The following is a 20,803-nucleotide window of genomic DNA, read 5'->3' on the forward strand; positions in this document are numbered from 1 at the left end:
TTGAACTCAAACTTGGTCTTATGCTCTGTTCATGAAGGCAGTGGTATTTTGTTAATAGCATGCAAACTCTTACACTAATGTCATTGTGTTTGAAGTTGTGCCTGTATTAGAACCCTCCATTCACAGGGATCAAATTATATTAGCTGTTGACATGTATAAGGATTTGGTTCCTTGGCTTGCTATTGAAACGTTCCTGTAAAATATGTAAGCACCTGGAATTAATTGTACACCACGCATCAGAAGGCAGCAACCGCAATGGCTGAGAAGATAATTTCATTTGTGTTGGTGTTGTCATTATCGTTCATAGCTTCAGCTATGGCCACTAAATAGACTTATGTGGTGTACGTAGGAGGACAACACGATGAAAATGTGGACCGCCAACTGGTATCTGAATCTCAACATGAACTTCTAGCATTAGTTCGAGGAAGTAACGAGGCCGCCAAAGACAACATCTTGTACTCATACAATAGAAACATAAACAGTTTTGCTACTACTCTTGACGAAGAGAAAGCTCTTACTCTCTCAAATCTACCACAGGTATTGTTTGTATTTGCCCACCAAACAAGTTATTACTTCAGTCAGACGCAGATGATGGGCATGGTCAAAAGAATTTGAGTGTCCCAACCATTGGAGAAGGTGCAGTGAAGGACTTACGTAGCTCAAACAGCGCAGCGCTAAAACCTCCAAATCCTTCATCCCATTCTTGTATTCAAATTAATGGCAAAGAGGTTTTCTGTTTTGCAGTAAACCGTGTTCCATAGGCAGCAATGGAAGAAGTTGGGGTAGGTTCACATTTGGACTGGTTGCTGCTTCATCAGGCAAACCAGAGGATTATTAGTGTTGTAGCTGATCGGCTGCATATTCAACCTGATAGGGTAATAACAAATTTAGCTGATTATGGTAACAACAGTGCTGCATCTATTCCTCTGATGCTTCTTGAGAGCCAACCGGAGAGAGCTCACGCAAGGAGGAAATCGATTAAGCCAAATCGCACCAGTCTAGGAAAAGAGGAATGATTCACCAGAATCGTTCCCTCTTTTAACATTCAGTTGAAAACCAAATTTATTCATGGAAAATTGTTGAGATCTACTTCCTCTATTCTAATCGGCTAATTAAAAGCCCAAATTTTAATTTAATGCTATATAAGAGTTTGTTGGGAGCAAGAACGATTAGTCAGCCAATTAATTAATTAATTAGACAGCAATCCAGCCAAGAACAGTGCGCGAGAGAGGAAGGCACAGAAGCGAAGAGGAGTTGTCCCAATGTAGCCTCACGCAATTCATCAACTGTGGATCACTCCTTTGGTCTTGCTAGAGTTGAGTGATGTCTACATAATGTAAACACTATTTTTAGTAATCAATTGAAGCAATTTCCCAGCATGTTCTGTTTAATTATCTATTGCATCTAATGACTTCGATTTCTGTGTGAACCAGGCACTCAAAGAGGGTGTGAGCTGGCTGGGTTGGCCGCCAGACCAACTCGACACTGCTTTCATCTTTTAAGCTAGATAACATTTTGATTCTTGTTTGTTTGCTGTGTGAATTTGATTTATTTACAGTTTCTTTCTGCCTTCAATTAATGTCATTTAATTTGCTGCAACGTTTTCCTTTCAGCTCTAAACTTCATTGATTTGCCGCATTAAGAAATTATTCATGTCCTTGAGATTTGTGCTTACACTTGGGATATTCCTCCAGTAGTTCTTATTTGCAAGATCCGCTTATGCGTTGATAAACTGTAATTGATTTGTATTCCAGAACATGAAAACGATCTGAGAGATTATGGTTTTTGAGGTACTGACATATTCATTTAAAGAATTCTTACAAAAAACCATATGTTACTTGTATGCCGTGGAGCCGATATTAATGAGAACAACTTGCAAACAATAATATTTACTTTCCTTTAACTTCTAGATAGTTCTCCATGATTTATTTTCAGGACAAGGAAGGCGAGAAATTCATCTTAATCTAATTTCTTTCATGATTTCATTTACACAATAAATTTCCTTGTTATGTTGCTGATGCTTTCAAGTTAACTTTACACTGAATTAGTACAGGAAAAATTAGTGCAAGTAGAACTAGTGCAAGCATAATGGTTTTGAATTGCTTCCCACGTTTACAGTCTTTTTGTTATTATGCTACACTGCTTTATTTCTAGTTCAATTTTCCATTCTGTTCGCTTGTAATTAGAATTTCCTTTCGCATTGATTTCTTGTATTTCCCGTATGATTTTGATTGCCTGAATTGATGTTTTCTTGAATTCTCTTTAGTGCAGGATTTCATTTATTGATGAGATTAATACGCAAGATAAACTAGCATTTATTTTGCAGGTTGTTAGGGGCTTTCTCTGGAATTTCTAGTGTTGCGTCTCGATGTTCATGAACTTTCCGGATTGACAATTTAAATGTTGGTACATTTATAGACCCTATACTGCACCCAACATAGGAACAAAAAGTTATTGATAATGTACATTGATTTTTTTGCTATAGTAATTCAACCTATTAATATTGGAGAACAAGAGAGACAAGGTATCATGTTTACTACAACAACTCGAGCCAAATATTTAAATGGTTTACGATTTCAACTATCCTTTTCATATAATCGATATGAAACTATGACAAAACTAACAAGGGTGACAATAAGAATAGTAGAAGAAAATAGTTTGAGATTGATCACAATGACGACTATTTGTAATTTACTACTATTTTATTATTCACATTTTCTATCATTCAACACTATTACATTTTCACTTTGCATTCAACAATTTTATTTCATCATTAAAGTTATTGACAATATTTATCACCTCAACAAACCGAGTTAACTAAGAAAATTTAAAATTAAAATGACCAGATAAATCTTAGACATATTTAGCATATTTAAAATGGATATATTAATATTAGACGTATTTACATATTATTGATAAAATTAATCATATGTTCAATAGATTTTCCATGGTCGCACACGACTGAAACTAGCATAGATCCATATTAACTCTAGATCGGTGCCAAGAGGGATCAAATCTCTCGAGGTGCAAAACTTTCCTCAAATTTTGCACTCAAAAAAGAGGTTTGCACCTCGAGAGATTTGATCCCTCTCGGTGCTTGATAGATCCAGAGTTAATATGGATCTAGGCTGGTTTGACATACAAACCAAGAAATTCGAAGATCAAGAAGATGATGATTATGATGAATCTACGGAGGATGATTGGTGTATTATTTGCAATGTGATAATGGAATCAAAATTGTGCATCTCGAATTCACAAGGATGTGAACTAGAATTTTTTGTTCATCATTAAATGTTCAATATATGTTCATTTTAATTGTGACTGTAAATGTTGCAAATAAAGAAGACAACTACTTTATCAAGTCGACATATTTTTTAGACTTTGCGGGCACTTTTATTAGTCAAACTCTTCGACTTGGTCAGTTGGTCGACTTAGTCAACTGGAAGACCTATGGAATATTGGTTACATAATGTTGGTTATTTTAAGTTATCATTGTTTTATCGTAACGAAACATAAGATTGAAATACTAACAAATTGAAAGTTGGTTTCATGTAGCCAACGTTCTAAGAGGAAATACAGAGCTCAAGTACCTTTTAAAAGAGGTGATCGTACCCACTGACACTTCAGAAAACAAATTTCTTGAAGCTCCATAACAAACTCAGTAAAAAACTGTGAGAAGAAGAATGGGCGTAGCAATGAGATTGAATAGTGAAGAGTGTGGAAAATAAAAGAAATTCTAAGTGTTTTGGAGATATGTTATAGAGATCATTGACATATTTTTATTTAGAATTAATAGGAATTTTTACTATTAATGTGTCGACGAGAGCAATTATTTCATCTTGACTTATACATAACATCAGGGGCTGACATCGACATGATATTGGGTCCAGGCTGAGACAACGGAGGTGATGAACTGAGAGGTAAATTGTTGGAAGAGGAAGATAAATCATAGGGGAAGGTAGAGGCTTGGAAATCCACGTTCACATTTGGGGATTTGTCGGCGGTGAAATTCATGGTTCTGCTGGGAATTTCCAACATGATCCCTCACAAAAGTCCACACACCACTTTAACCCTAAATGAAAGCATGCCCAGGCTTCCAACTAATTCACCTGAAAGATTTTGTCTCTTCAAAATCATGCGGTGCCTTCGAGATGTGATATGGCATCATAGTTGCATCCAAGTATTAAGTGGATCATGCATGACTAGATTGACGAGGACTGCTTCATGATACTCAAGAATTACAAGAAGGTAATCCCTAATACAGGGAAGGTGATCATAGTAGACACAGTTATTGACGCCAAGAAAGGAGACCATACAAATAAAAATAAAAATAATGTTGTGGATCCAAGTGTTGGCACAATATTTGGTCTAGGAATGGTTGCATATAGCTCTAATGGGACAGAGAGAACAAAGAAAGAATGGAAGATGATCTTATTGGAAGAAAGATTTAGTCATTACAACATAATAATTAGAGAACGCAGATATTGAACACAACACACTTGAACATTTGATTTCCAAAGAGGGGTATTTATACACAGTGAAGAAGCTTCTCGAGCCGGCGATAGTGGCTTCTTTGGGAATTTATCTAAACTCTTGAAACTTCCTCCTGAACTCTCTACACTTCCTACCTAATGCATTTAATGCAGACGGTGGTTGGAATAAATGTTTTCCAACACTCCCCCTTAATTCCAACCATAAGATAAACACACAAAATACCCTATAGCACTATACATAAGCTACAAACATACTCTTAATTGACATGCCTGCTAGTCTAAGTCTCAATTAGGCTTAAAACATAATTTGGATTTTCTACAACATATAACTTCTACAAAACTCAAATTTTGCCTTCCCAAGAGGCAGTGAATGTTGGCTTAGTGGGTCCTGAGCCAAGTTCAGAGTTAAGTTTAGCCAATCAAATCCCTACACTACTGGCCCTTTCTGCATCAATCTGCGGAGTGTGGACAGGATTCTCACTCGAAGCAGTATGGGGGGATGTTGGAACCAATTTTCCGCACCCAAAGATTAGTGTAATGTCGTTTTATGCCCTAACTTTTCCTTTGCACAGATCGATAAGCCTTTTAGGGCTTATCGATATACTTCTCTTAATTGGCCTCTAGATCTTCGCGAAGGTCTACAACTGTCTTTCACGGACCCTAAATAGGTGAATCAACCACTTTCATGCCTTTGTAATTACTCCAACTTCTGTATTTACCCAGATCGACTTAAGTGTATGATAACTTCAACATGCATTAAGATATTCTTCACGTAAACAAATATTATTACTTGCATTCATATAACAATGTAAAACATGCAGAATCACACATCAATACAATATTAATTCACAAACCCATTATTCATCATAACATAATCGTATTCATTCATAACAGAAGGAAATAGACAAAACACAGATAATTTCCAAAATAATCTCTTTATTAATACTTCAACTCTTCTTACAAAATCAATGCTACCCTGCGCACTGAGCTACAAACTCTACTCTAGGCCTCTGTGCACACATCTACAGAGCCTCTCTTCTACTTTAAGACTCTTCACTCTTCACTTCTACTAACCCATTACATTTGTCTCCATCAATGAATTGATCTACTAAAAATTGCCTTTGACTCTATAAGTATTTCCTTTTTATACAATCCTATGGTCCATGGACCATGGGTAGATCTACTAAAGCCAACAAAGCAGACACAATTTGCATAAATGAAGGGTAAAACCCTTTATGACACTTTACCATCTACGCACTCTGCGACCACAACTTACGGAGACTTTTACATTTTACATAACAAACTTGGGCTTTTGCCCCAAAATTGACCCTAGTGGACCCTGTCCCAACAGGCCCCCAACACAAATATTGTGACTCGCCCTCGAGCCACTCTGTTGGCAAGGAGATGTTACTGTGAATACCTCCCAGCTCCACTTATGCTACTGCTACCTTAGTTGTGCTCTGCGTGGCTGCCTGCTTTATTTGCTCCACGAGCTGCTCTGTTGCTGGTCCTACGTTGTCTTCCCAGATCTTTTGTTGCATTTTTTGTAGGCTGGCCAACTTCTCCCCAATGGTGGCGGAGACAACATAGGCCTCATCCAGCTAAGGCCCCAATCTAGCCTTGAGGACTGCCTCTTTTCGCTACGATGCTTCCACCTATTCAAGCAGTTGTTTTTCCTCCTACAACTTTTCCAATTGTTGCGTTATAGTGATGGTGCACGCTGTCGCTCTTGCTTCGTCATATTGTTGCTGCAATTCTTGGGCCTCTGTTTTCAAACTCTGCAAGTTAGGATCTTCCTACAGAGTCGTGAGTAGCTCCATAGATTGCTCGAAGAGCACAATGCATTCCACCACCGTGACATCTACTGCAGTGACTCCATCCTTCACAGCGGCTTCACGCTGTTCTCTGACCTCTGGTGGAGTTGAAGGCTGTGACTTCAACTCAAGCTCTGTTATCTTAAGGTTCAACTCAAACTGAACCTTGGCCATTTCCATTTTCGCATTGCGAACACCTGTAGCCAACTTCCAAATCTTGGCCTCCAAAAACACTTCTTCTAGTATGTGCAGTTCTGGAACTGTTTTGCACCCTTCGGCTACCACAGCTGCAGTGCGCTTGTTCTGCGCTTGAACCTTTTTCCATGCTTCGAGCACTGCTGATTTTTCCACGAACATATATTCGTTGTTGACTTTCTGCTTTCTGATCAATCTCAGCGTGTGCTTCTCTCAAGCCCTGATCTCTACAATCACACCTGCTTGCAGTGTGTGAATGAATTCACTAGGGAGCGCGACCAAGTTCAAACCAATATTCTTCAACGCGCTGAAATTAGCCTTGTCAGCATCCGCCTCCATGCTTAGAGCTCCATCAGGCAGCGCGACTGCCCAGAGATCTAAGGATCAGACCAACTCAGTTGCTTCAGTGGTCCCCCGTGCCAAACTAGTTGATGCAACGTTTCTCTGCCCTGCACCTGCCTACAGTCTAGTTGTTTGGATATGCAACTTGCACAGACCTGTCTGAATGGAACTTAGTGCTTGCTTCTGCTGCTGCTTAAACTATTGCAGCAGTTCTACTATCGTATCCCTTACCTTATCCTCAATGTCATCCAAATCACCTTCTGTCAGGGTAATTGGGTCTAACGATGACTTGGTGGATTTGGTATTTTTGCGCTATCCTTCCTTCTCCTGCTCCCTATACCAATTGACATGAAAGGGAGTTCTCTCCTGATCGTCGCTGCCCTGCTCTGACTGGTCCTCTTCCTCCGTCTGGGCGAAGGATATTTCTGGCTTTTGTCAAAGGCACACTCTTCCTCTTGTTCCTTCGCAGTGATCTCTGCTTCTGCTCATGCCTTCTCCTTAGTCTCGTTCTTCCTCTTTTTAGCCATCTGCTGAACTTTCAGTTGGGCCACTTCCTTTTTCTGCTTCTCCGCAGACTTGCTAGTCCCGGCAGCCAAGTCTGATGTGGTGTGCCAATCTACTGGTCATCGCTTGAGGACCTCTATAATGGCATCATTCGTAGCTAAGTATGGTAAACCATACCACTTCTGGCCCGAATCCTTTCGCACCCGGATGTAGAAATGGTGGAAGTCCGCTTTGAACTCTGCATACTCAGATAGTTGATCAAAGACAATTGGTGATAACCGTGACTTTTGATTGATGGCTACGCGGATGCTCGCCTCCATCAATACCCAAAATACTTTACTTTCTTGGACCCGCTTAGTGTCCTTGGTAGTCCATAAAGATGCAAATTTTGCTTCTTATGGAAAATCTGTCTTAATCGGAGGAAATTGGTTGTCCTCCGACAACTCCCATCCAACCAACACAATCGAAATAGTAGTCATGACTAATGAAATGTCTTGTTGTGGTCTTGTGCCTCCCTAAATTTCACGAGGAGCTCGCTACACAGGTAGCGAGCCCAGTTGAGCTGTACGCCCTCTGCGCCTTGTCTTGTTCACCTCGCGAATCCATTCCACCGTCTCTAGCACGGTGACATTGGACTCCTTATAGAACACCCTCTTCATAAAATTTTCAGTAGCTAGGTGGGGGAACCGCTCAATGTCTCCCAAATCCCAATATTCAAGCTTTAGATGTGGGATGTGCACCAAGTGCGGACCTTCAAAATTTATAGTTTCTGGCAGCAAGGTGTGTTAAGGAGGAATTGTCCCTCACCTGGGTCCTTCGAGACCTTCACCTTGCCCTGGCACAAAGGGATATACTCTTGTAGTTTCGAAATAGTGTCTACCCCCTAAATATCAATGTCTTTTGCGCCCTCCTCGGCCTCCATGTCTACTACTTTTCTTTTCTCCTACGTGGTTGGCTTTTCTTTTCTCTGAGCCTGTGTAGCTGGATGTTTCCTTGGTGACTCGTGCACCGGAAACGTCTTCTTCTATTTATCTTTCTTCTTAGATATAGGAACCTCTCTTGTCAGCGTAGGCTTCGGCTAAGGCGACCTCAGTGCCGTAGGCACTTTCACTGGAACCTTCATAGTCACAACCTCCGGGGAAGCTCCCTCAGAGGCAACAACTTCTCTAGCACTTGTAGTTTCTGTGGGACCTGGTCCTAACATGATTTCATGAATAAGTTTACGGTCGGACTCAGGATACTGATCGTACACGGGGCTATCATGAAATCCTCAAAGAACGCTCGGTTCATGCACAATAGATAGTGAAACACAGAAACTCTAAGAATGCAAAGTGTTTTTTGTTGGATGGCCATTTGTAATTTATAGGAAAATTCGAATTCAAATTCGACCGTTCCCCCCAAACACTACAACAAAACCAGCGATTTGCGTCAGATTTAGCGCCAGATTTTAGTGCATTTTTTTTGTAATTGTGATGAGCAACCTGGCGCTAAATCTGGCTCTATTGTACAATTTTTAAAGCGTCCTTTTTTGCACCTGATTTTGCATCATTTTTCACGCTAGATTTTGCATCATTTTTTACACCAAACTATGCATCATTTTTTGCGTCAAATTTTGAACCAAGATTTGCATCTTATTTTATGACAGGTTTTGCTTCTAGTTTTGTGTCATTTTTTGCATCTATTTTTCATTCTCTTTTGCTTCCTATTTTGTGTCATTCTTTTCTTCCATTTTTGCACCATCATTTGCATCAAGTTTACACTATATTTTGAATCCAATTTAACGTCTTTTTATGCATCCATTTTGTGTCAGTTTTTGCATCTAGTCTTACGCCAGGTTTTGTATCTAGTCTTACACTAGTTTTTGCTTCTATTTTTGCACCAGCTTTGGTGCCTATCTTTGCACCATGTGTTGAATTTGATTTAGCACCAAATTTTGCATCCATTTTTGTGCCCATTTTTGCATCTTTTTTTGGACCATTTTTTACATCCACATTTATGTTTGATTTGTCTCCATTTTTCCCATCTCATTTTGCACCATATTTTGCGTCATTTGTTTCATCCAATTTTGCATCATTTTTAACACCATCTCTTGCATCTAATGTTACATCATTTTGAGCATCCAAATTTGCATTTATATTTGCATCTTATGTTGACTCATGTGTTGTGTCCACCTTTGCATCTTATTTTGTGTCTAATGGTACATTCAATTTAGAGCCATTTTTTACGTCTACTTTTGTATTTGTTTTTGCACCAAGTTTTGCATCCAATTTTAAGCTATTTTATGCCCCTTTTTGCACCATTTTTTTGTGTCTACTTGTGTCCAATGTTGCACTATTATTTACACCGACCTTTTCATCCAATTTTGCATTTTTTTGGTGTCTAGTTTTACATCGTTTTCACCATCCAAATTTGCATCTTTTTTTGCCTCATTTTGTGTCCACATTTGCATATAATTTTGTGTCTGAGTTCGAGCCTAAATTTGCATGTGATTAGGAATCATTTTTTACATCCAATATGGCATCTTTGGTTTCACCTTTTTTCAGCCCCATTTTGCATCTTGTTTTATGTCTTTTCTTACATCTTTTTTTTTCCTTTTTTGCACCCAAGTTTGCATCCCAAATTTACACCATTATTTGCATCATCATTTGGCATATTAATTTGTAACGTTTTTTTGCTTCTTTTTAACGCTCAACTTTGCATCTTATTTTACATCTAGTTGTTGTCTTTTTTTGCATCTAATTTGGTGCCCATTTATGTGTCCTTGTTTTTGCCCAATTTGATATCCTTTTGTATGCCATGTTTTGTTCCCTTCTTTGTGTCAACTATTGCACAATTTTTCACTTCTAATTTAAAACACTTTGTATGTCAATTGTCTGCATTTTGTATTAATTCCTAGTTTAACATCCAATTTTACTTTCAATTTTGCATCCATGGTTACATCCGCATTTGACTTCTTATATAGAGTATATTTCTCTTTACATATATGACCCCCTTTATAGATTCATAGTGAAATATATGATAGTTTCTAAATATCATTAAAGCAGATATCACAATTCAAAATCATTTGTAAAGAAATTTAAGAGAAATTGACAACATCCATCCAAAAAAATAACAATGTGTCATTAACAACTTTCAAAACATGTATAAAATAGCAACATAATACTAATAAAATCATTATTATTTTTAATCAAAACAAGTAAAATTCAAATATGATTAACAAATCAAAATATTTCATGAATATCGTTATTCTACGATAAATTAACAACATACATAAATCAAACTCATCGTATGATTACAAAATCAAAATGTCTCATTGATATAGGGTAAATTCACAACACCCATCTAAACATAACAATGTCATTCTACACAATAATTTCTTCATAAAAAACAATGCATGTGCACGCCTAGCTACCACCACCAAGATCATCCTCATGATCATCTTGACCATCCTCATTACTCTGATCCACATCATCACCAACACCGCAACTATCATCATCATCTCCTCCTTCACCACCATCATCCTCATCCTCATCCTCATCATCTCCTGATATATGTTGAGCATAATTTGGATCATCGTCTTGGCAATCATTACCTATAGCATTCTGACAAAAAAAATCAATATTACATGTTAGTATTAATTACATAACACAACGCATGTTTTTGTTATACAATGTTAACCATAAAATGAAGTAAGATATAATATCTAATAGTACTAAAAAATAAAATGAAAATATGGTTTAAAAGTATATTGGAAATCCAACTAAGATTACATACCATGGAGTCCATCCAAACAACAAATTCAACCCATCTCTTTTCCTGCAACGCCTCCTTTTCCAAATGATTTGGAGGTCTTCCATATTTTAGTTCCTATCAATCAGTAAATAGGGAGAAATTAGATAACAATGACTTTCTTCTAGTAAAAAATTTATTAAAAAAATATCACATGTTTAATATACTTACAAAGGTTGTTATCAGTGCTTTTAAACCTTTATGGCCACTACGATGAGTGACTTTTGTCTTGGTTAACCTCGCCTTGGATGCCTTGTCCTTAAACATAAACCAATTCAATTTATTTTCACACAAATACATGTTTAAGATACTTATAAGTATTAATACATTCTAAATAATGTTTAATGAAAAATTCAATACCTGAATGCTCTCATTGCCGACTTTTCTTTGTGTCTTCTAGAAGAGATTCATTCATACTTAAACAAGGGGATATATTGTAACTTTTTCTAATTTCTGAATTTTAGGATCGAATACTAGAGTCCAGGCCAAATAAGGTGCTTAAACAGGTTGATATATTATATCCCAGCGTAACCTCATGGATCCTCAACGGAGTATCCAGTTGGGAAGGTTCCTACTTGCTCACCACAATCTGTATATTTTCTCCAACTTCGAAATTTTGGTTCTCTCCAGCTTCCTGGCCATTGTTTCTCTCAATTTTGGCAGGGTCAATGAATCCCTCATGTTTTCTGTTGCTGTCCATATCAAACAATTTTTCTCTAATTGGACCTGCAGCAGTTATGCCATCAACAATAAAAATGCTTTCCTGGCATGCTCCCTTCATGGATTTGACTAAAGATCAGTAGCAGGAGTTACAGGTGGTCCAGGTTCAGGAGTAGATGGGTGGGGTTCATGAAAGCAGTAAAAGGAGCAAAAGAGGGATCTCCTAGTGTCCAAACAGGACTATCTGCTTAAAGACTGGGATCTGCTAATGACAGATTGCTCACCCGGGGTCTCAGGATCAGCATGAAAATATTGAAACCATATTCCACAGAAGTGAGATCTTGAAACCATCCAGCATTCTCTCCCAAGTTCCCAACATCTGGGAGATGAAGGTTGGTATTTCAAGTCCTTCACTTTCATACCTCCGATGAGTGGATTATCCAGAACGAGGTTTCGAAAAAGGCAGGCAAAAAAGAAAATCAGAGTGTTTTTTGTATTCGGTAGCATCTGAAGTTCTGGTCTCCAACAAGCTAATCACTCCCACTAGAAAGCCATAATGAAATTTCCATATGTGAAATTTCTATAAAGACTCTGAGCCTTTTGTTTTGAAATCCTGTAATATGTATACCGACTGAATGTAAATGTTTGTTCACTAATAGGAAAACAAGGTTACTATCTATTAACATATTTCTTAATAGTGAAGAATTGCATTGAACTTCTTTGTGCTATACATATGAATTCTCAGATACTATAAAATATCCGCTGAAAACAAGAACACCTCTAGTTATACTTCAGTTTATAGATCAACTACAGCACAGGAAAACAACCTTATGTCAGACAACAACATCAAATAATTCTGTAGCCATTGACTACATGATTTGACCACTTTTGACTACAAAACTAACCAGGGCCATCTGGGTGACAACAGATAAAAGAAAGCAGAGAAAACTTGTGTTATGTATATGTTATCTCTTATGCATACAATATTATTATGCGCCTATGGAAAGATGGAACCTCTGCATTTCTTTGGATTTAGGCTATATCATTTTCCTTGAATTAACTAGGTGATTTTTTTTTTTTCTCATGTAGTAGGTGCTCCAAGGACATAAGGACTCAGTGTATTCTCTTGCATCTTATTGTCTCAATAGGATTCCGAGCTTGGCCACACTTGTGTATTTTTATTTTCAATAAATTTAAATTGGGATTCTCACTCTGAAAAGATACGAGGGAAAAATATAAACAATACTTGCAAATTGATAGATAAGATCGTTGTTTATCATATGGTAGTATTTAATGATAAAAGTCTGTGCTACAAAAAAACACTGCTTTGCATGAACGACAACAATGGCTACATAAGATTTTCCTAGATGATATCCTTTATCCCATTTGCATAGTCAGGTTTCTGTCAAGGTCTGCACCTGACACTTTCTCTCAGAGCTTAGAGGCACCAATGAGGATACTCTTCATACAGTTAATTAAAGTTTGCATTTGTTTTCTGGAATGCAAAGATGCGGGATATACACATGCACAATCCAAAGCTCCATTTCTGACTGTATCAAAAACTGCAAGAGAAGGTCCTACTCCATGAACAGAAGAGCATCCCATATAATCCTCTAAACTTATTGCCCTTTTCAATTCATCCATTTCGTCCACCATGGGACCTTCAAATACAACAATAAGTGAAGTGCGAAGTGAAGATGATGGAGTTAAATAAGGATGTTGAATTGCTTGGCACATAAGGAAGTTGACATCACTCATGTCTATGAAATGTTTTCGATTCCTCATAGATGTATCAAGTGCATTTGAGCATTGTCTGGCCAGCTCCCAAAAGTCCCCTGTTTCATTGATATGATGGGTATTCATAATAGCAAAATGGTAGAAACCTTCATGCACACAAGAAACCAAAATAAGGGTCAAGGGAAGCAATACAAATATTCACACAACTGATCAGAAGAAAATTAATAAAAAAATAAAGGGTATACAAATTGAGATATACTAATACTGTTTGTAGCTGATAGAACCACACACAATTGCTTTCTTACTGAATACAAGTGTATCTGTACAACATATATACCATGAACAACATGACTTCTCACACTAGAAAAACCCAGTTCATAGAGTGCAAGAAATCATGCCATAAATAAATTAAACCTACAGAAACCAATAACTGTAAATAAATACAAAAACATACTGTGAAAACTAGACAAAACTTTGAAGCAGCAGTGGTAATTCAAATAAAATAAATCAATGTGCAAATATGGAATTGGCAAAGCCTTACCAACACTATGATCAGATAGGCTGCTGCCAACGAGGCTTCTGCAGTCAACCAGAGTTATGACAGAGTAATGCTCCCAGCGATTGCCAAGCTCCTTGAGAACGGAAGTGGCTTTAAGCCGAGCTGCTGTTAAAGCTCCACACATTGTTGTTCTTTCTGTCTTGCAAACCTGTGATGGCAATTCATCAACATCAAAATTGATACTCATGAAATCATAGAACTTATAGTTCATTAATTTATAATGATATAACGTAGAGAACAAAACCTAGTGTGCATTTACTGGCATTAACAATGCACAAATGTAAGACCTCATGGAGGGACACCCATTAGCTAACCTCGTTGGTAAGTACAACAGAGAAAGTTACACTCAACACTCTATGGTTTGTTTTTTAATCGCATTTTCTATGCCTCAATTCAGAGAGTTATGGTGGATTCTCACCACTTTTTTGGTATGTTAGTTTGTTAGATGCCATGTATGGAGAAGTATTACTTAAATGCATTGTTATGCACTCTGGAAATTTTTAATTGGCCCCATGGAAGCAACCAGTCAGGTACCTTAATTTATGTGGCACTTTACTTCAAGCAATTAAAATACATAGTCATATTTGGTCGGGTTTAGTGATGACAGATTACATGGACTAAATTCTATGCTGAAATGAAGTATTTCATGGTAAAACTAGGAGTTACTTGTTGAAAATCTGAAATGCCTAGCATCTGATCAGATAATTTTATTAATGTCCAATGAATGAGCATAAATGGATAAATGGGATTGAAGAATATAACCAGTACATGTACAATGTGGGAGTGCAAATGCAACTCCTAGAAAATGCCAAAGCTTATAAGACTTCGTAAATTTTATACATCAAACGTATGTACAGTGTACACAAGCTGACTAACATTTAAAAACAGTTTCCAGTAGGATTTCAGAAGTTGTCCCTTTAATAGTTCTTATGTTTCCTGGATGCTTGACGAAGCCTGCCATTAATGAATGGGAGATCCAAGGAGACTCCTGGTCATTCCCTGGGAGTTTTCATTTTGAAAACACTTCTTTCACATCACTAAGCCTCTAAGCTCTTGCCCACCAAAGCCCAGATTGGACACCATGTGGCCAATTACAGCTTTCTTTCTAGTGCTTCCAGTATACAGTGGTACCAAGAGACAGGCAGCAGCACTACATCAACTATCAGATCTGTGAGACACCAGGAGGCCCTCTGCGCTTGACCAACAGGATGTTACAAAACATCTCACATCAGATCTCCAGACAGCTCATGCTACACGAATAATTAGGATAGCTCCTCCAGAATTCAGCCTAGCAACAAGACATATCTCAAACCAGATCTTCATGTTCTTCCAGCTTCTTTGACCAGTCACATCATATCCAAGGACATATCATACTACACAAGTAATCAAGATGCCTCCTCCAGATCTTGGCCACAGGTTGCACCACCCCAGCAACAAGACATAATCTCAAACCAGCCTATATCCATCTTAAGTCCGGATCTACCGTGCGCCGAGAGGGATCAAATCTCTTTTCACTCTAAAAGAAATTTGCACCTCAGATTTGATCCCTCTTGGCGCTTGGTAGATCTGGAGTTAAGATGGATCTAATTAATAATTAAACTAGCCTAGATCCATCTTAACTCCAGATCTACCAAGTGCCAAGAGGGATCAAATCTGTGGTGCAAATTTCTTCTAGAGTGAAAAAAGATTTGATCCCTCTCGACGCATGGTAGATTATTTATTTTATTTTATTTCATTAATTTTATTAATTTTTTTAACATAATTTAACGGAGTCAAAATGTTTTAATTAATAATTATAATTATTATTTTTTTATTTCTATTTTTTTATTTTATCTTTATTTTTATTTGTGTAATTTAACCTGTTATCACTGAAAATGCTGTAGTTAAAAATTTTTAGCCTGGCTTAAAGAGTGGGTGTTTTCGCAGCGCCTGAATTCTTTTCAGCAGTTTCGCAGCGCTACCTGTTTGAGTGGTTTCGTAGCGTGCTACGAAACTGGGGATTTGTTCGAGTTTTCATTGAAGGCCCAGACTTCAGGGGTTAAACCTTGTATTCAAATGCATGAGAAGGATGGAAGCGAATGATTAAAGTGAATTATTAACTGGAACTACATCAGCAATATAAATCAAGGTGGTAATGGAGAAGTGGCTCAAGGCTTTGCTGCCTTTTCTAATACACCGGTTGCTTATTCTGTTTCCTCTTAGTCTATCATTTCAATGTTCACATAATGGTTGAAGAATGATTTGTCACCTTAAATACTGGTATTTGTGAGATCGCTTTGGAGATTACAAATTGGGTTGTCATTAATTGTCTTCCTAATGAAAGAGTTCTTTAATTCATGGAGAATTCATTAGAGGGCCAGATGCTGCCAGCAGACTCAAAGCGGTTGTTTGAAAAGCATGTTGTTTCTTTAGTTCCTTTCATTCCAAATCTCATACTGAATGTATTCGTAGACTGGAAAGAAAGGCTATTGAAGGCTTTTACACGAGCATTTGCAGAGTGTAACTCAAGTTCGACAATGAAGCTCTTATACCTCTCGTCAATTGAAAACATGTTTTTTCATGATGTACGAGATAAGTCTTCTTCTAGTGTTTCTAAGAGAAATGGTCAATTTGTTTCCGAAGCTATTATGGAAGCTGAGGCATGACAAACCCAACGCATCCAATGCTGTATTAAGGGTTCTTCTTCATATTGGTCGTTCTGCTCCTGTAGATTCTATGCTGCTTGCAGAATATACGAAATTACAGCCAGTGTTACAAATAGGCAGCGTTGTGTTTATTTTTGCAGGGGATCACGTTTTTTTAAACTGAGATACACAGCACCTCCTTGATGCACGTTGGTTCATTATTAATGCACATATTGAAGACATGAAAGTGCTCTTTTGAAATGCGGTGATCAATGCCAGGTGTCAAGTAGTTTTATAATAGTTTGATTGCTACAAGACTGCCATTATTAGTGGCACAAGAGCTGGTATTAGATTAACTGGTGCCGTTAAAAGATAAGTGCGCATTAAACAAAAACAAAAGAAGGATGATGCCATTCCTAGAAAGAGAGGAGAAATCGTTGTCGTAAAGACAAGGAAGCACATGGCAGAGCTCGAAATAGAAGAATTTCCTTTGTCAAGGTGGATGGTATTATTTAGATATTGTCTTCTACAAACGTGGTAACGTGCCGGTTACATGCTCCAGCTGGCGACCAAGAAACTTCTCAAGCTCCACAGAAGTTTTGGAGTTTAAAGAATTACCAAAGCACAAGTTAAATTCAGAGGGAGATTGTAAATATTTCAAGAACCATGGCTCTCAGAAGATTTGCGCTACATTAGATTACATTTATCACACTTTTGATAAGTATGCTATTAGTTCTGCACTCTGTAGCGGAAGTGTTAGGAGGGCGATGTGTATTTTGTGGATCAGGGTGCTCACATTGCATTAGATAATGGAATTGTGCGAGTCACCATATCAAAACCAGCGGGAATAATTACAAGCATACGTTATGGAGGGCTTGACAATTTGCTCGAAATTCTTAACAAAGAAACGAACAAAGGGGATCATGTTTTGTAGTGAAGCGACCCTTCATCTCCAACCCAATGGTCAGATTGTGGATAGTCTAGTCGTGGGTTGGTTGATCAATGGTATCTTGGAGCGCACTTTAGAGCAGTGCATCACAGAAGTTGTGCAATCACGGCAAGCAAATAACAGTGAAAACAAATGTAAACTAATCTCATACTGACAGTGCAATTAATGGAGCATGTTGAAGTTTCTCAGACTTTGTACTGATGTGCCAGTAATTGAGTCATAGTGAGAAAGTATGCATTAAAAAAAAGTGTGACTTGATAACAGAGATCGATATATGTTGTGCATTGCAGCGAGTGGAGCTCCCTCATAAACCTGTAATATGGTGCATCTTCTCTGCAGGGAATGAGTCTATGCACATAGATAAGAGCGATTAGACTGAAGACTGAGTTCTGAGCTATCAAGGGCCGAGTTCATTACAGATTTGAGTGGCTGGGGTATCATCTTTGTGTGGCTACCCGGAGGAGATGATCTTCACTCTGACCCTGAGTCTACACATTGTTGGTGTTGCGGCCATTTTCTGGGCTGAATGCAGCTCTGAAATCAAGCTCTGTAACCAAGGACTGAAAATATAGTTGTGTTCTCTTGGAAAAATATTGATATTTAGAGAGTAAGAGCTACCAATTTTGGAGTCAAGCTGATGAGAATGGGCTTTTCTCTATAGAAAATGTTTGCCCTGGTACCTACAATCTCTATGGTTGGGTGCCGGGTGTTCTTGGTGATTATATGAAAGAAGGCTTGATTAACATATATTCAGGTTGTAGGATAGATGTTGGGATTTTGATCTATGAGCCCCCAAGAGATGGCCCTACTATATGGGAGATAGGTTTACCAGATCGCACTGCTGCAGAATTTTTCATTCCAGATCCCAAGCCTTGCCACATCAACAAACTATTTCTCAATCATCCTGAAAGGTTCCGGCAATATGGCCTTTGGGAAAGATAATGCCATTGCTCGTCATGGCAACCATGGTTTGTACCATCTGTTTAACATTGATGTTTCTGGAAACTGGATCTGTCAACTTATTTGTCTTGTACCCATCTAAATAGCCCAGGCTGAAAACAATGGATTACATCCTCTGCTTGATGGGTTTCAGATACCTCCCCATCACACTTGTGCAGATAGCATATCTCTAGCAAACTTGCTCTGTTTCGGCTTATATGACGCTGTGTTGAGTCAGTGAGATGGTAAAATCATGGTGGTCTCATCAATTGCAGTTGGTTCATCTGATGAAGGTTCATGTTACAGGGAATGTGATTCTGAATCTCAGCATAGCAAAGGTGAAACCGAAGATTGGCAACATCAGCTATTCAATTTTGTGAGAAGTTTAAAGGAGGACTGTGTTTTTTAAATCACACAGCAGTTTCGTAGCGCGCTACGAAACTGCTGTAGGTGATGATTTAAAGCGCAGGGCAGCTAGTGTGATACTGTGAGCAGCTAGTCTGACACGGTGAGCGGGAGTTGAGGAAGAAGAACAGCTGTCTATCAAATACCACCTACAGCACATCAGAAGCCTGGCATCATTCCATACTTGGGGTTATTAAAAGATTTGGGAGCAGGCTGCTATACTTTAGGAGAATGTTGGGAGACAGAAACCGATAAATAGGAGCACACCTTCTGGTCATTAAATGAGCCATCAGCGCTTTCAAGCATCCCAAGTCAGCATCCATTGCATCTGTAGCTCAGCCATATCAGATTAATCGAAGGAGGACAGCTGTCAAAGCATTCAAGAAAGCATCCAGCATACGAGGAGAATGGAATTAATATTTTAGTTTGATTAGGATTGTGTGTAATTATAGTTCAGCATGTTTGTAATTAATGCATTAGTTAGAAGCATGTAGGAGTAGTTAATAGGGCATTCGAGCTCATTCTAGAGAGGAGGAATGTATTCCTATATATGGTGAAAACTAGGATGTAATAGGGGTTGGACTTTTTATATACAAAAACAGAGTTTTATGAGCTTATGTAAAGACTGTTACAGTAATGGTAAAACAGGTTATTTCTTCTCAAGATTCTCAATGGATTGTGTTGTTCGAGTGTGATAGTGGTTTAGTTTCTTAATGTTCTTTTTACAGCCTTGTTATAGCACAATCACTCAGAATTCATATTATATGCTCTGACTTCCTGTGTGTTTGACAAGCTGTGGGTTTTGGTGAAGCATGCTTGAACAGCTAATGCAAAGAGCCTTGACTTCCATGAAATGACTGTGCTTTTGTCTATTAGATGTGAGAGACTCCATAGCCCAATGAATACTTATTTGATATGTATCCAACCAGCTATATTTATATAAATGTATGAAGAGTTAGCCCTCTGTTGTTGTGATTAATTTCCTATCAAAAGCCTGTGAGAGAGCCCTCTCTGATTAGGAAGGCTAATTCCTAGTCTAAAGTCTGGTCTGAAACAGTTACACGAAGCCTTGCTTGGTTGCAGCCCCTAGTACTGGTTTTGTGATAACATAACCAAATCAAAATGTTTATATAACATAACAGGACAGGACATCTCTTCCATACTGGGCTGGAGAGTGCGTCTCTACGCAGCTAGATCTTCCTGTTCTTCCAAATTCTCTAACCAGTCATTTATCCGAAGTCTCTCTTCCCTACGGTCTCAGATGTTAAGAGAGATAACATCAGGGGAAGTCAGTCGACCTCTAGGCAAGCCATCCCCTCTAGAAGCGTTGGTTTTCTTCATCTCTTTGCAGTACTTGCCCATACCTGCACTATTGCTTTGGTTCCCTGCTCCATCTCTTAGGCTTTAGCCTTGCTAGTTTTGATTATATCATGATTTTCTAAGACCAGATTTTGCGCTCCACTATGTCTTACACTATTGTACCTAGCAGTCCTATTGACCAATTTATGGTCATTTGTGGGACATTATATCTTATCCACATTCATTAGGAAATAGTATTTCTGTTTTGCTTGACACACATAAGCCCTCCTTGAGGATTATGATAGCAACAGGAATAACTCCTAGAAAGTAATTATCCAAGCAAAAATGTTTTCAATTATACACAAAAAATACAGTCCAACTCTCATATGAACAGACAGAACTTTCACCTAGTTTTGGAACCAGCTGCTAGTAGGTAAAAAAGCCAGGACACCTTAATATTGCCACTTTAGACATCATTATGGCCACATCATCAA

The 20,803-nt window shown here is 38.2% G+C and overlaps 2 protein-coding genes across 2 annotated transcripts in view; both read right to left on the minus strand.

Annotated features, from left to right (window-relative positions):
* Positions 1-14,246, minus strand: part of LOC149173885 (uncharacterized) — a 154,663-nt gene extending 140,417 nt beyond the window's left edge. The window contains exon 1 of the mRNA XM_089428091.1: positions 14,076-14,246. The gene's annotated coding sequence lies outside the window, so the exon portion shown is untranslated. The remainder of the gene's footprint in view (positions 1-14,075) is intronic.
* LOC149173886 (uncharacterized) overlaps positions 10,573-20,803 on the minus strand; it is a 34,436-nt gene continuing 24,205 nt past the window's right edge. Inside the window, exons 3-5 of the mRNA XM_089424767.1 lie at positions 11,309-11,395; positions 11,123-11,215; positions 10,573-10,950 (exon numbers count right to left, since the gene is read on the minus strand). Coding sequence (XP_089280893.1) covers positions 10,753-10,950; positions 11,123-11,215; positions 11,309-11,395 — 378 coding nt within the window. The 3' untranslated portion in view covers positions 10,573-10,752. The remainder of the gene's footprint in view (positions 10,951-11,122; positions 11,216-11,308; positions 11,396-20,803) is intronic.

The sequence above is a fragment of the Pinus tabuliformis genome, chromosome 4_2 (genome assembly GCF_031772625.1).
Source record: "Pinus tabuliformis cultivar Carrire ecotype Pingquan chromosome 4_2, CPIR1, whole genome shotgun sequence".
In the NCBI taxonomy this organism is placed as follows: domain Eukaryota; kingdom Viridiplantae; phylum Streptophyta; class Pinopsida; order Pinales; family Pinaceae; genus Pinus; species Pinus tabuliformis.